Source organism: Ostrea edulis, chromosome 3, assembly GCF_947568905.1.
Source record: "Ostrea edulis chromosome 3, xbOstEdul1.1, whole genome shotgun sequence".
In the NCBI taxonomy this organism is placed as follows: domain Eukaryota; kingdom Metazoa; phylum Mollusca; class Bivalvia; order Ostreida; family Ostreidae; genus Ostrea; species Ostrea edulis.
In genome coordinates this window covers 64,471,868-64,486,166 of record NC_079166.1, presented here as the reverse complement: position 1 = coordinate 64,486,166, position 14,299 = coordinate 64,471,868, and the positions used below count along the sequence as shown (strand labels likewise).

The 14,299-nt window shown below is 37.2% G+C and overlaps 1 protein-coding gene across 1 annotated transcript in view; it reads left to right on the top strand.

Annotated features, from left to right (window-relative positions):
• LOC125675883 (cleavage stimulation factor subunit 3-like) overlaps window positions 1-14,299 on the top strand; it is a 53,190-nt gene that overhangs the window by 24,322 nt on the left and 14,569 nt on the right. The window contains exons 15-24 of the mRNA XM_048913721.2: window positions 450-616; window positions 882-986; window positions 1,608-1,752; window positions 2,902-2,996; window positions 3,568-3,628; window positions 4,393-4,519; window positions 8,433-8,585; window positions 10,953-11,061; window positions 13,290-13,432; window positions 13,899-14,083. Coding sequence (XP_048769678.2) covers window positions 450-616; window positions 882-986; window positions 1,608-1,752; window positions 2,902-2,996; window positions 3,568-3,628; window positions 4,393-4,519; window positions 8,433-8,585; window positions 10,953-11,061; window positions 13,290-13,432; window positions 13,899-14,083 — 1,290 coding nt within the window. The remainder of the gene's footprint in view (window positions 1-449; window positions 617-881; window positions 987-1,607; window positions 1,753-2,901; window positions 2,997-3,567; window positions 3,629-4,392; window positions 4,520-8,432; window positions 8,586-10,952; window positions 11,062-13,289; window positions 13,433-13,898; window positions 14,084-14,299) is intronic.

Genomic DNA, 14,299 nt, shown 5'->3' with positions numbered 1-14,299 from the left:
CGCTGTATCATACACAGGTGTCAGATTAAGCAGTTTTCGCTGTACTTGCTTCATTTTATTTATGGAAAATTACTAATTCCAATGTGTATCATGGTTTGAAAAGTGAAAGGTAAATTCTCATTGCATGCAAAAAATGTCAGGATCTGTTGGTTCAAATCACATTTGCGTTTGGGAGTGAGGGCATTTAAAGGAAATACATTTTTTTATTCTGAAAATAGGTGCAAAGTTGCCTTTTCTTTTGAATAAAAACTGTCTAGGTTTCTAATAGTAGTTCCTTCACATACACAGTATATCAGAATATTCTATAAATGACTGTTTACAATAAAATGAGCGATTGTTAATAAATTGACATTACTCACTAAGAATGCTTTTTTTCGCCAGTTTACTATGAAGAATAGCAGCAACTGACATCTATAAAGAATGAAGTAAATACGTAGTTTATTTTGTAGAGGACAATAATACCCGAGTCTTGTATGAGCGAGTTTTGTCCTCAGGACAGGTGCTCCCTGAGAAATCTATAGAGATCTGGAGCCGATTTCTGGCCTTTGAGTCGGAGGTTGGGGACCTGGCGAGTATACAGAAAGTGGAGAAGAGGAGAGCCCAGGCTATTGAAAAGGTCTGTGTCAATTCATCAACAGGTGCTCTAAGCCGGAGCTGGCTGAACATCTTTATGGCTTCATGATATTATTGTCATTCAATATTTTTAGAAGTGGGATAATTTGAGTTTGAAGTATTATAAACAGTTCTGAAAGAAATAATATACTGTAGTAAGACAGTTCATTGTTAGACCTTTAAAACATTTTAAAATAGATTTAAGCTTGAGAACGAGATAACTTTTTGATATTGCATGATAGTGCATTAGACTCACTTATTGTTTGCAGGTTCAAGAGTTTGAAGGGAAAGATACAGCCTTGTTAATAGACAGATACAAATACCTAGATCTTTACCCATGTACTACCACAGAGCTGAAAGCAGTTGGATACTTTGTAAGTCTTCATGTGCTTTTTACTAGTGATGAAATGATTGTCTACAATGATCAATTGTCTGTCGTTTAGAGCTCTATGATGCTACTAATCGATTACAAAATAAAAGTCGTCGACATCGTTGACCCCCCTCCCCCCTAAAAGAAATGGAAATCATTTCAATTTTGTTCAGATTTTTTCTTTTGTATGTCAAACCCGATTAAAAAATAAGCAAACAAAATGGTGAAAGAAATAACAGTAATAGCAACGACATTCAACAGTCAGATAGGAGTCTGACTCTGATAACTTTCTGACATTGTGATTATAATAAATTCCATTCTGATTTATTTACCTGTGAACAAAAGAAACAAAGAAGAATTCAAATGTTGTTTCCATATGTTTAATGATTTTGTTATCTATTTTGAGAAGAAGAAAAAACCCACTTAAATGACAATTCTGATTATAATCGATTATTAATTGAATTCATGTGTCCGGTTATTTCCGATAATCGATTATGGTTTTTAGTCCGATTGCCCATCACTACTATTTACAGAGTTGAGAGTGTAAAGAATTGATATGTAAACAACTGGCCTTTACTGGGAATTATTCTGTGTTACTAATGATATCAATTTATCCACACTAAAGGATTTAGCCAGGCAGCAGGTAGTGACTCTTCCCTCCACATCTGTGACTAAGGTTGTTCTTGAAGAGGAGGAGAGTAAAAATAAACCACAGTATCCCAAACCAGACGTAGAGCAGATGATACCCTTCAAACCCAGGCAGATTGTTCGTGAGTGACGTCTACTTCAGACACATTTGATCATAGTACTACATGCTGTAGCTTCCTAAATAATACGCAAGGAATTTATTAGTGCATGATTTCACAAGAGGCATCATTCACGAAATAAAATTACTCGCTTTTAATTTTCTGTTGCTAAAATACATGTAAATCTCTTAATTAACAGATGACACACAATTTGCCGTATACGAGTCATTTCGCCATATTAAGTACTCACGTAAAATAAAGAATCTACAGTATTCAGTTAAATCCGATGTAATTTCTTAAAAGTTGTTGAAATATCGTCGTACCCAGACAAATTGAATATTCTTGTACGAGCATTATTGTAAGTAGATTGCTCTTCAAAAACAGTCACCATTCTTCATCTGTCTCAGTACTTCAGGTGCATGAAACAAGTACATGTAGGTATACATGTAGGTAAATAGTCTGAAAGTTTCAGTACTATGTCTTCTCTTTCAGGGAGAGACATATTGTTTCTGTACTTTCTGTCTGTCTTACCATCTGTCACAAAATCTTGTGAACGCTTCTTTTCCTATATGGCTTATTGGATAGACTTGAAACTTTGTACAATGCTTCGTTGCCATTTGTAGATGTGCATATTGGTGGGACAGGAGGATCCAATTATTTTCCTAAAAGTTATAGTGGATCTAAGAGGGGAGGAGGATGTAAAATAGTTTGTGAACACTTCTCCTCCTATAAGGCTTATCAGATAACTTTGAAATTGTGTACAATGCTCCATTGCCATTTGTAGATGTGCATATTGTTGGGACAGGAGAATCCAATTATTTTCCTAAAAGTTATAGATCCAATTGTTATCATTAAAGTTATAGTGGATCTGAGGGGTGGAGGGTGTAAAATAGTTTGAGAACACTTCTCCTATGTGGCTCATCAGAGGTCATAATGCCTTTGTTCTTGCTCATCCTTTCTCCTTCATACCATGCAGTACATTAAGGGGAAGGAGGGGGAGGGGGGGGGGGGGGGTCATTTGGAGCACTTCCAATTTGGGTAGCTGGGGAGACATTTGTTTTTCATAAAAAGTTTATGTTTATGTTAATATGCAGTTTCAGTTCCAGGAAAAGGTTGTAATGAACTTGTCTTTGTATCATGCGTCATAATCTTGTTTGTTTATGTATGAAACAGCTGTTGGAGCCCATCCCATTCCTGGAGGGGAATTCCCACCTCCTCCTGCTGCAGCTAATCTGATATCACAGTTACCTCCCCCTGACTGTTTCCACGTAAGTCCTAATCTGATATCACAGTTACCTCCTGACTGTTTCCACGTAAGTCATAATCTGATATCACAGTTACCTCCCCCTGACTGTCTCCACGTAAGTCCTAATCCGATATCACAGTTACCTCCCCCTGACTATTTCCACGTAAGTCCTAATCTGATATCACAGTTACCTCCTCCTGACTGTTTCCACGCAAGTCCTAATCTGATATCACAGTTACCTCCCCCTGACTATTTCCACGTAAGTCCTAATCCGATATCACAGTTACCTCCCCCTGACTATTTCCACGTAAGTCCTAATCTGATATCACAGTTACCTCCTCTTTGACTGTTTTCATGCAGATATCTTAGTTTAGCTGTATTTGATGGGCAATATTAAGAAGCAATATTTAATAGTTCGGCAATCTTTCTGTTTTATAGATTTATAGTAGTGCATTTCCAATTTATTTCTTTTTAAAGAGATTTTTTAAAGTATGAACAATATGAACTTGTTGAATGATACATTTATTAAATGTTAAAGTTTTAATTTAGTTTTGAAATATTTTTAAGGTTTCCTATCTCCTCTGTTTTTGTAGGGCCCATTCGTCATCATGGATAAGTTTATAGAACATTTCAACAAGCTAGTACTACCAGAAGGTATTCAAATTTATGTATATAATAATCATGTACATGTATATAATATGTATAAAGATCTCATCTGATAGACTGTGTTCAAAGTAATGTATAGATTCATAACATATTACACTTATTGTCTCTTCGCGATTCATTGCGATAGAGAATATAGTGTCGGGACTGTTTGTGCTTGGGTAAGTGTGTGTGCAATGCTGAGCTTTTAGGCACTCTACAGGCCACATTTTTGCACGATTGATTTGATACTTTACAGGTGGCTTTGTTATCAAGAGAGGAAAACCCCTATTGATTTTGGGGTCTATAGGTCAAGGTCACTACAGGACTCAAAAGAAAAAGCTTGTAGGCTCTCATTGTGAGGGTATATGCCCCGCCTTGCGTAGCTCTTGTTGAAATGATATTATTACATGTATATCTTTGGAAAGCTTAATTTGCAAGCTTTAGCATGTTTAGTCTAAAGATTTAATAAACTAGACAACACTAAGCAAATTTATCAAATAAATGGGATTTTACACAGAAAAGGTTCACTAAAATCCTACTGCCTCCCTGATTGTGGTAGTCTTATGAAGGAATTGAGCACGATTCTTGCTTAACATTTCATAAAATTTTATGGATGTGTATGTAGATATACTTGTAAGAGGATTACCCCCCCCCCCCCAAAAAAAAAAAACATTCTAGTACAAAACAATTCTTTGTTAAAACACCTTATCAAAAAGTTTTTTTGAAAGTGTTCTTTTCAGTACTTTACAGAGAACTGTCTACATTTGTTACAGCTCCAGTTGGGACGGAGAATGGTATTGATGGCACATTTAAACTAGACCCAGGAACGCAGCTCTCCATTGACTTCGCTTTAGGTAGGAAACGGAAAGTCACCGAAGGTGAAGAGAGTGACGATGAGGGGTCAGAGGTCACAGCACCACCTGTTCATGACATTTATCGAAGTCGTCAACAAAAACGAGCCAAATAAATTCTCGGAACTCCTATACAACAGGGGTAGTAATTTTTTTTTCTAGCTTGGACCAGGAAGTGTTGATCTCAAGAAAATAACTTTTTTGTGGTGGAAAGATTTCATGTGTCTGTGCTCAAGGCACAGTCTTTTTTTAACTAGCATATGGAATTCTGTTAATCAGGATATATGTTAAAAGAATACTATAGGTGATACGTTACAACACAATCAACCCAAAATATAAGTACAGCAGATTCAAGCATGGGAGGACATGTTTTATAGAACTGGTGCAACCTCCTTTTTTTCTACCTTTAAATGCACGTGCATGTGTGTACATGTAATTTGTATTAGTTGTCCAATCTGTGGTCGTAGGGTGACAAATTCAATATCTCATTCATAAACAACTTGGATGAGGTTTTGAAAGTTGATAGTAATGTTCTCCTGTGTCATTGTGAAATGATAATTCTGTGAACTTTAAAGTTGGCATAACATTCATATCATATTTCATCTTGCATCTTGACTTTATAATAAAAAAGTTCAAAAACTTGATGCAGTTGTCATCTTTAAGGATTTACCATACACTGCACAGTACACCACATGGTACACCACACAGTACACCACGCAATACAGTACACTGCAAAACACACCGCAGGGGGTGGTCTATGGCACCAAATGCAATCAGAAGGGGGAAAATATGCAATAGACCAGACTGGGATTTGCAGGTGAGAATCTGGAGTGATGTCTTCGAGGACGAAGAAAATTTAAGGAGGGAGGAATGTAGTGGTCAGCTGGGTTCGATCGCTGGTGGCCAGATAGTTCAGTTGGTAGAGCACCTAATTAGAGATTCAGGGTGCCTGGGTTTGAATCCTGGTCTGATCCGTTGCAATTTCTCCCATCCTCTTGCAATTTTCAACCTTGTGTGAATTCCGGTTGGAATAGGTCCTCAGTACCCCTTACTCAATGTCGTAAGAGGTGACTAAATGGGGTAGTCCATTAGATGCAACCACAACAAGAGGCCCATGGGCCACATCGCTCACCTGAGTCACCTTGGCCCATATCTGAAGACTTTCCATATATATTTGCATGTAAAACCTTAGTCCCTATTATGGCCCAAACTACCCTTTGCAAACTTGAATCTACACTATGTCAGAAAGCTTTCATGTAAATGTCAACTTCTTTGGCCCAATGGTTCTTGAGAAGAAGATTTTTTAAGCTTTTTCCTATATTTGTATGTAAAACTTTGATCTCCCTTGTGGCCCCATCCTACCCCCGGGGGCCATGATTTGAACAAACTTGAATCTGCATTATATCAGGAAGCTTTCATGTTAAATCTCAGCTTTTCTGGCTTAGTGGATCTTGAGAAGAAGATTTTTAAAGTTTTTCCCTATATATTTGTGTGTAAAACTTTGATCCCCCCTTGGGGCCCCATCTTATCCCTGGAGGCCATGATTTGAACAAACTTGAATCTGCACTATGTCAGAAAGTTTTCATGTAAAAAATCAGCTTTTCTGGCTCAGTGGTTCTTGAGAAGAAGATTTTTAAAGTTTTTCCCTATATATTTGTATGTAAAACTTTGATCCCCCCTTGTGGCCCCATCCAACTCCAGGGGCCCATGATTTGAACAAACTTGAATCTGCATTATGTCAGGAAGCTTTCATGTAAATCTCAGCTTTTCTGGCATAGTGGTTCTTGTTGAGAAGATTTTTAAAGTTTTTCCCTATATATTTGTATGTAAAACTTTGATCCCCCCTTGTGGCCCCATCCTACAACCTGGGGCCATGATTTGAACAAACTTGAATCTGCAATATGTCAGGAAGCTTTCAGGTAAATTTCAGCTCTTCTGGCCCAGTGGTTCTTGAGAAGATTTTTAAATGACCCCACCCTATTTTTGTGATTATCTCCCCTTTGAAAGGGACATGGCCCTTCATTTGAACAAACTTGAAAGCCCTTCACCCAAGGATGCTTTTGGCCATGTTTGGTTGAAATTGGCCCAGTGGTTCTGGAGAAGAAGTCGAAAATGTGAAAAGTTTAATAGACAGACGACGGACAAAAAGCAATCAGAAAACTTCACTTGAACCTTCGGTTCAGGTGAGCTAAAAACTGAGGCCCTGTGTCACAGCAGGTGTGGCACGATGTAAATCCCTCCCTGCTCAAAGGCCGTATATGCTGAGCATAGGCCTAAGTTTTGCAGCCCTTCACTGGCAATGTTGACGTCTCCATATGAGTGAAAAATTCTCGAGAGGAATGAAACCTAATCTAACAGGGTCGTAAATTAACCTTCAATTTGGAGGAGGCAGGAAATTAGGCGGGGGTCTGGGGGCCGCCCAGGCCCCCAGACGCTGAGCACATTTTGTGCACACTGAACACGTTTCGTGCAAAATCCTTGATTCTAGGGCCTTCTAAGATGTTACTTGACTAACTCATTCTAAAAGAAAGATTTGGAATGCTTTTCAAGGGAGGTATCATGTTCTTAGTTATTGGAAACAACATAAATTCTAATGAACTTTAAATTTTAATTTTTTTTGGCTCAAAAGTTGGAGGAGGCAGCTGCCTCCTCCGCCTCCATGTAATTTACGGCCCTGCCTAACCTACAATTTTAATAACCCCAGTTTAACATATGTGCAAACACAGACCCTTGAACATACCAGAGGTGGGATCAGGTGCCGAGGAACAGCCTAACATTCGTTATGTCAAACACGTCAGATTGCATTTGACCCAATGATAGGTTGTATTGACAAACTAGATCATTATAAAGACCATAGAATTTGCATAATGCTGACTTTAAACGAATCTGTTGATCTCAGTAGCCTGCCTCAATTTAAAAGTATAGTTCTGCAAATTAACTTGTAATTACCGGTCAATCTAGTATTGTGTTTTATTACAGACCAATTGAAATTTATGTTGCCTAGCTAATTTAGTAAGCGTGTGGTGCGCCAGAAAATTCAGGGGAGAGCAATCTTATCTTGGGGCGCGAGGTTACTCTACATCGTCATAATGGCTGACTTCCTTTAAAAACATGGATGAAAAATTCGATATCAGCAATATCTGACTTTTCCTTTTCTATTTAAATACCTAGCTGAGTAGCTCAGTAGGTTAGAATACCGACTGATGAACTGTACGTCGCAGGTTCGAGTCCAGCAGGGGTTTGAAAAAAAATTTCAGATTACCTTCTACTAAAACTGTATTTTTTGACAAAATAAAGTAAATTTGAAAATTTTCAACTTCAAAATATTGTTGTACATATCCTCCACTTTCCATCTACAACAATTTTGTCTGGTGTAGCATACCTCCTTAACAAAGTATCTCGAACTTTGACAAGATATACTCAGAACGGATTGCATTATCAGATATATATATATATATATTACACACACACACACACACACCGGTCGCGGCCGCGCGGTAGCCTATTGATTAGCACACTTGCTTCGCAACCCCGAGGCCTGGGTTGTATGTATGAGCGGATGAAAATTAATAAGATCTTTAATCATTTTGCTAATCTGTGTACGTATTGATTTTTTTTTTTTACCAAGTGTGAAACGTCTTTTGAAGATGACTAAATAATTCATAAACGTTTGGGTATTTTTGTTTCTATAGGCCTATCACCTTCACCTTTTTAAACAAGCCTTTCCATGCCGATTGCAACGTGACTTATTTTGAGCGCAGGTTACTAACCAATGAAAATATGGAAATTGTACCACGTGTTCCACTGTCTTGTTCTATTAATAACTTTCCCTCACGTTTAGCAAGGCATGTTATGGCGTTGCATCAAGTTATTGTTATCGGTTAAATGAACCAAATATTTGAGGATGTAACGTGTTTAAAAGAGTGATTGGAAAACGTCAGTATGTCTAAAAGTACCCAAAGAAAGCACGTCGTGCACTGGTTTCGCAAAGGACTTCGTTTACACGACAATCCATCGCTTCTTGAGGCAGTGACAGGGACGGCCACATATCGCTGTGTTTACATATTGGACCCGTGGTTCGCTGGCTCGTCACAAGTTGGAATCAACAAGTGGCGGTTTGTATTGAAATGTTGAATTTATTTTCAATTTCATTATAGATCTAGATATATGCTGTTTTCTTTTTCAAATTTCTGATCAATACACCTATGGTGCCCAGAAAGTGGGTCAGCTTATAGATAACTGCATGCATGGATATATACATATTAATTTAATATAGGCCTATTGTATATGAGTTGCAGATGTATATAGGCCTATTTAGAAATGCTAGATTAACATGATGGATTGATTGACTTTAAAAATATGCATGTATACGTAACATTTTGAGTGTAGCAGAATTATAATGCAATCTTGAAGGATTATGTAATATTGGCCTACATCCACTTCTTGTCGCAATACTTCATGGTTTCATTTGAAAACATATAGATATAAATGCCAGAAACAGTAATGGTTTACGATTTGATCAACTAAAAGACAGGAGTTCGAAATTTTATCAATAAAGTCAATGAAATTCACTCAATTGACCAAGCATTAGCACAGCGCTATGCTTACACATAGCTCATGGCTTGTCAATTGAGTGAATTTTATTGACTTCATTGATAATATTTCCGCTATGCTAACGCATTATACGAGGGCAAGTCTGAAGTAACCAGCCTATCTTCTTTCTGATTGACTGAGACTGCCACGATTTTTATGCCTTGTTCCAATACAATGTGTTGTAGGCTACGTGGGTACAAAATTGCACATATCAAGTCATACTTTAATAAGATATTGAATGTTAAACATGGCTAGTGATGCAAAGGCATGCTTTTCATCTAAAGTTGAGTACCATGCTATTAATTCGGTACTTGTATTTCAAAGATAAAACAGGCAAGGAAATACACGGCGGGTTAGCCGATATTTATGGCTCTTCTGCACCATCTTGTGCTCGAGTTAAATTCTGGGTAGAGGAATTCAAACACGGTAGAACGTCTTTAGAAGATGAAGCAAGGTCTGGACGCCCACTTGGTGCCATCAACGAAGAAATGTGTAAGAAAGTTCGGGATCTGGTATACTCAGGTGGAAGAAATAGCACAGGCATTAGGCATTTCACATGGTAGCGTTTCAACAATCTTACATGATCGTTTAGGTATGCGCAAGCTAACAGCCCGTTGGGTCCCTAAATCCCTAAATCCCTTAGTGATGAGCAAAAGGCAACCAGAGAATCAGTATGCAGCGCCTTGTTGAAGTGTTTTAGGTCAAAAGATGATTTTCTTTTGCATCTGGTGACTAGATGAAACTTTGATTCATTATTATGAGCCAGAGAATAAAGCTCAGAGTCGTCAGTGGGTAGGGCCTTGCAGCCAAAGAAGTTCAAGACACAACTATCTGCTGGCAAGATGATGGCCACTGTATTTTGGGACGCAAAAGGCGTTATTATGTTGGAATTTTTACCCCAGAGAGGTACAATAACTGGAGTATACTATGCAAACTTGCTAGACCAGCTGATAACCGCCATCCGTGAAAAATGCTGAGGTAAACTCTCTAAAGGTGTTTTGTTGCAACAAGACAATGTGAGAGCCCACACTTGCTAAGTTGCAATGGATGCTGTAGAGCGAAACGAGTATGAATTAATACCACATCCTGCTTATTCGCCTGACCTAGCTCCTATTGACTTCTTCCGATTTCCAAACTTGAAAAAGGATATCCGTGGACATCATTTTCGGTCTGACGAAGAAGTTGTGCCTGCAGTTGAGGAGTGGGTCAATGGAAAGGACCCTGACTTTTTCAGTTCTGAGCTGATTGCACTTGAACACCATTGGTCTGAGTGCATCACACTAGAGGGCAATTGCATAAAAAAAGAAGAGATGGATCTCAACTGGAAATAAGTTAGGCTGGTTACTTATTGACTTGCCCATATAGCTCATGGCTATGACAATTCCATGCATGTATTCTGATAACTAGTTGATCATATTCTTTTTTCATTTTGTAAAATGGTATATGTAAAAACTCTGTTACTGGAATACATGCATTCAGAATACATGTACATGCATGGAATTTTCATATCTAAATTAAATTCAAAACATATAATGGTTTAACGTTTTCTTAATTGATTAAATCAGTGTACTAACACTTACATGTTTATTGTTATGCCTCGAGATGCGCATTCCATGTATTATGTTGGCAAGTTTTGTTCATGGCTTAGAGGTGTGAAGCACTTGTTTCGTACTATTGTGTAGTACACTGCACCTTGGAGGTGTGAAGCACTTGTTTCGTACTATCGTATTGTATACTGCACCTTGGAGGTGTGAAGCACTTGTATCGTACTATTGTGTTGTACACTGCACCTTGGAGGTGTGAAGTACCTGTTTCGTACTATCGTATTGTGCACTGTTGGGTTAAATATATATTGTTCTCCATTGATTCAGAGCTTTATATGTTTTCAGGTTTTTGCTGCAGTGCCTAGAAGACTTGGATACTTCTCTTCGGAAATTGAACTCCAGATTATTTGTATTAAGAGGACAACCCACAGATTTGTTTCCTAAGATATTCAAGGTACTTGTGTAAAATTCTAGCAGTTTAAGCAGTCTTAGAACTTAAGGGATGAATACCGATCTTGAATTCTCCAATGTCAGAAAGGGATTATTTCTGAACTGATAGAGGCAATGGCTGAGTCTTAAACATATTACTTGTGGAGGCCTATGTAAGGTAGCGATTGCAAGGCACCACATGATTTGTTCATGTGGTCTCTAAAAAGAGACTATTTTGGTTTCTGATTCTGGAATTGGTCACATCACTTATGCATCAGTAGGGCTAATGGCAGACAAGGTGAAAAAGAGACTTGTCATATATAACGAGATTCAGGGTAAAAGGACAATCTGCTTACAAAGCTACAAGTGAAAAATCACTAAGAGTATATTAATAAGAAAAAATATTATCTTTTAAACATGTTAAATAAGTATTGTAAATACTGAGTTAGATGGGTGGCGGGCACAAACATTCATATCAAAAGGTGGCGGAAAGCGAGATCAAGCCGGTAGATGGAATTTGATGTCAGTCTCCACACAGAAGCCAGTGAGCACACCTTTAACATGGAAGGGTGGAAAGCAATGAAATATTTAGCTGATCGAATCTACTGTAAAAACTGTTTACATTCTCTCCATCTACGAACATCATTGAGAGGATCCATGGTCTAATATGAGACAGTCGAGTGCAATTTAGTTCATACTTAAGGAGGCAGTCTACATCGTCATAATGGTTGACTTTCTTTTAAAGCATGACTGATATTATAAATATAAATATGCAATATTTATCTGCATTTCAAAATTCATTGCCTAGCGGAGTAGCTCAATAGGTTAGCATGTAGATTGCTGAACTGTAGATAGCGAGTTCAGCAGGGGTTTTAAAAAAAAAAATTCAGATTGCTTTCCACTAAAAGTGTATTTTTTGACTAAATAAAGTAAAATTTTAAAGTGTTCAATTTTGAAATATTATTGTGCATATCCTCCACTTTCCATCCATATCAAATTTTTCTGATGTAGCATTCCTCCTTTTCAGAGAAAATGCTGTTGTCATTTGAGTAGTAGATTATTAAATGGAGAAACCGTCAGACTATCTTCATTTTTTTCTGGGAAGTTTGGTCAGGGCTAGTGGATGTGAGGTCTAGTGAAAAATCATTTTACGTAGCCCGACTGGTCTGCTGCTCAAGAAAGTAAATGTCAAACCCTTCCCCCCATTAATTTTCAGTCTTACAAAACGTATAGTTAATATATGTAATAATCACAAACCGTTGATAAAATAATATACAATTTTATGAATTTCATAACATGTCTATAGTGCTAATGCACATAAATTAATTTAAAATGCTGGATGTATGATATCCAAAGGAAATCGTAGGCTGGGGAGACACGGATTACGTAAGCACGTCATTTTGAGCAAAAAAAATCAATAACTTTATCGTGCCTAAGTGCACTAAACGAAATACATAGATTTGTGAGGGAAAAACTTAGTTTAATCATTATGTTCTTTGATAAATTAGTAAATTAAACACTTTATTTAGCTGTGTACACGTCGTCCACTTCAAGATTGTCAGTTAACAGGTCAAGTCAAGTGGAGTCTACTATGCAACATGGATTAGTTATTCACCTTTTGCCAGAAAGCAAGAGTTCAAAAGTGTGGTTTGAAAACAGCATTTGCCAAATGCGAAAGTAATATTGATGAGTAATTCTCTTTAGTGCTAAAGATATCAAGAAAATTCTTCAACTCAGCAGTCAAATAAAGTGTTTTATTTAATACTAATCTATCAAAGGACATAATGATATTAGTGGGGTTTTTCCTCAATAATTTTTGTATTCTGTTTAATGTACTTGGGCACAATAGAAGTTTCAAATTGATTATTTTGCTCATGACAAAATGATGTGTCTCCCTGTCATCATTTGATGTTATTTAACATTGTTTTGCTCTCTCAGTAATTTCACCGTTCCACCACCCCCACCCCCCTTATTTCTTGCAGTATTTATACATTTTTCAATCTCTTCCCATATAATTATATACATTTTTTCAATCTCTAACAATATTTAAACATGGGATTACATGTACAGGGTGATGAAGTATGTAGATTATGATAACGGGATTCTCCTCTACGCTGCTAGCAGTCTGATTAAAACCAGCCCCCCTTCTCCTATCGTCGACGATAGGAGAAGGGGGGCTGGTTTTAATCAGACTGCACTGCTAGTGAATGAGTGAACTGTAATTTATTATTAATTATAAAAATCCTCATACAGGAATGGAATATTACGACTCTTTCATTCGAGGAGGACCCAGAACCTTTTGGAAAGGAAAGAGACAGTGCTATACAGATGTTGGCCAAGGAGGCTGGGGTTGAGGTCATAATGAAAACTTCTCATACACTCTATGACCTTCAGAAGTAAGTATTTAATCCGAAAATAAAGGTTAACAGAGCCAGCATTTCTGCTCACAGTTTGTTGTCTTTTTCTCTGTGTGTACATGTATATGGATGTATGGCTTGGCAAAGATATTAGAGGAGAGGATTTACTTATTAGAAGTTGACAACTTCTGCATTTGTTAATATGGTCATAGCTCTGTGGGACGAGACTTTAGGGTTTAAGATTTAACGAAGGGAAATAATGCTGATATGGAAACAAACTTAAAATTATGTGTATGCATTATATCGTTTGTATACTTTTTAAAAATTTACACAATATAGAATTTAAAAATTTACACAATATAGAATTAGTGACTATGGGAATTACAATTTCACCCGGATTTTTTATTTGATCTTTACAGAATAATTACAATTTCACCTGGATTTTTTATTTGATCTTTACAGAATAATTACAATTTCACCTGAATTTTTTATTTAATCTTTACAGAATAATTTCAATCAACGGAGGCACTCCTCCCTTAACGTACAAACGTTTCCAGTCAGTTCTATCAAAACTAGACCCTCCTAAAGAGCCGGAGGAAACCATTAACAGCGCTATACTGGAAAATAAGAATACTCCAATCTCAGAAGACCATGATGACAAATATGGGGTTCCCACATTAGAAGAATTAGGTTAGTCTTTATTCGGCCTAGTTGAATTTTCTGTCTGCTGCCTGCATACTTCTGGAGTCCTATGAACTACTATGGGTTTTTTTAACAAACACAAGGTAAAAGAATTTGTAACTTGATTCTAAATTTGAAAGTATAAGAAATTCTAAGAGAGGTGTACTTAATCATAGGGTTAGACAATGTTCAGGAATCAACTCTATCAGCACACAGCCACTAATG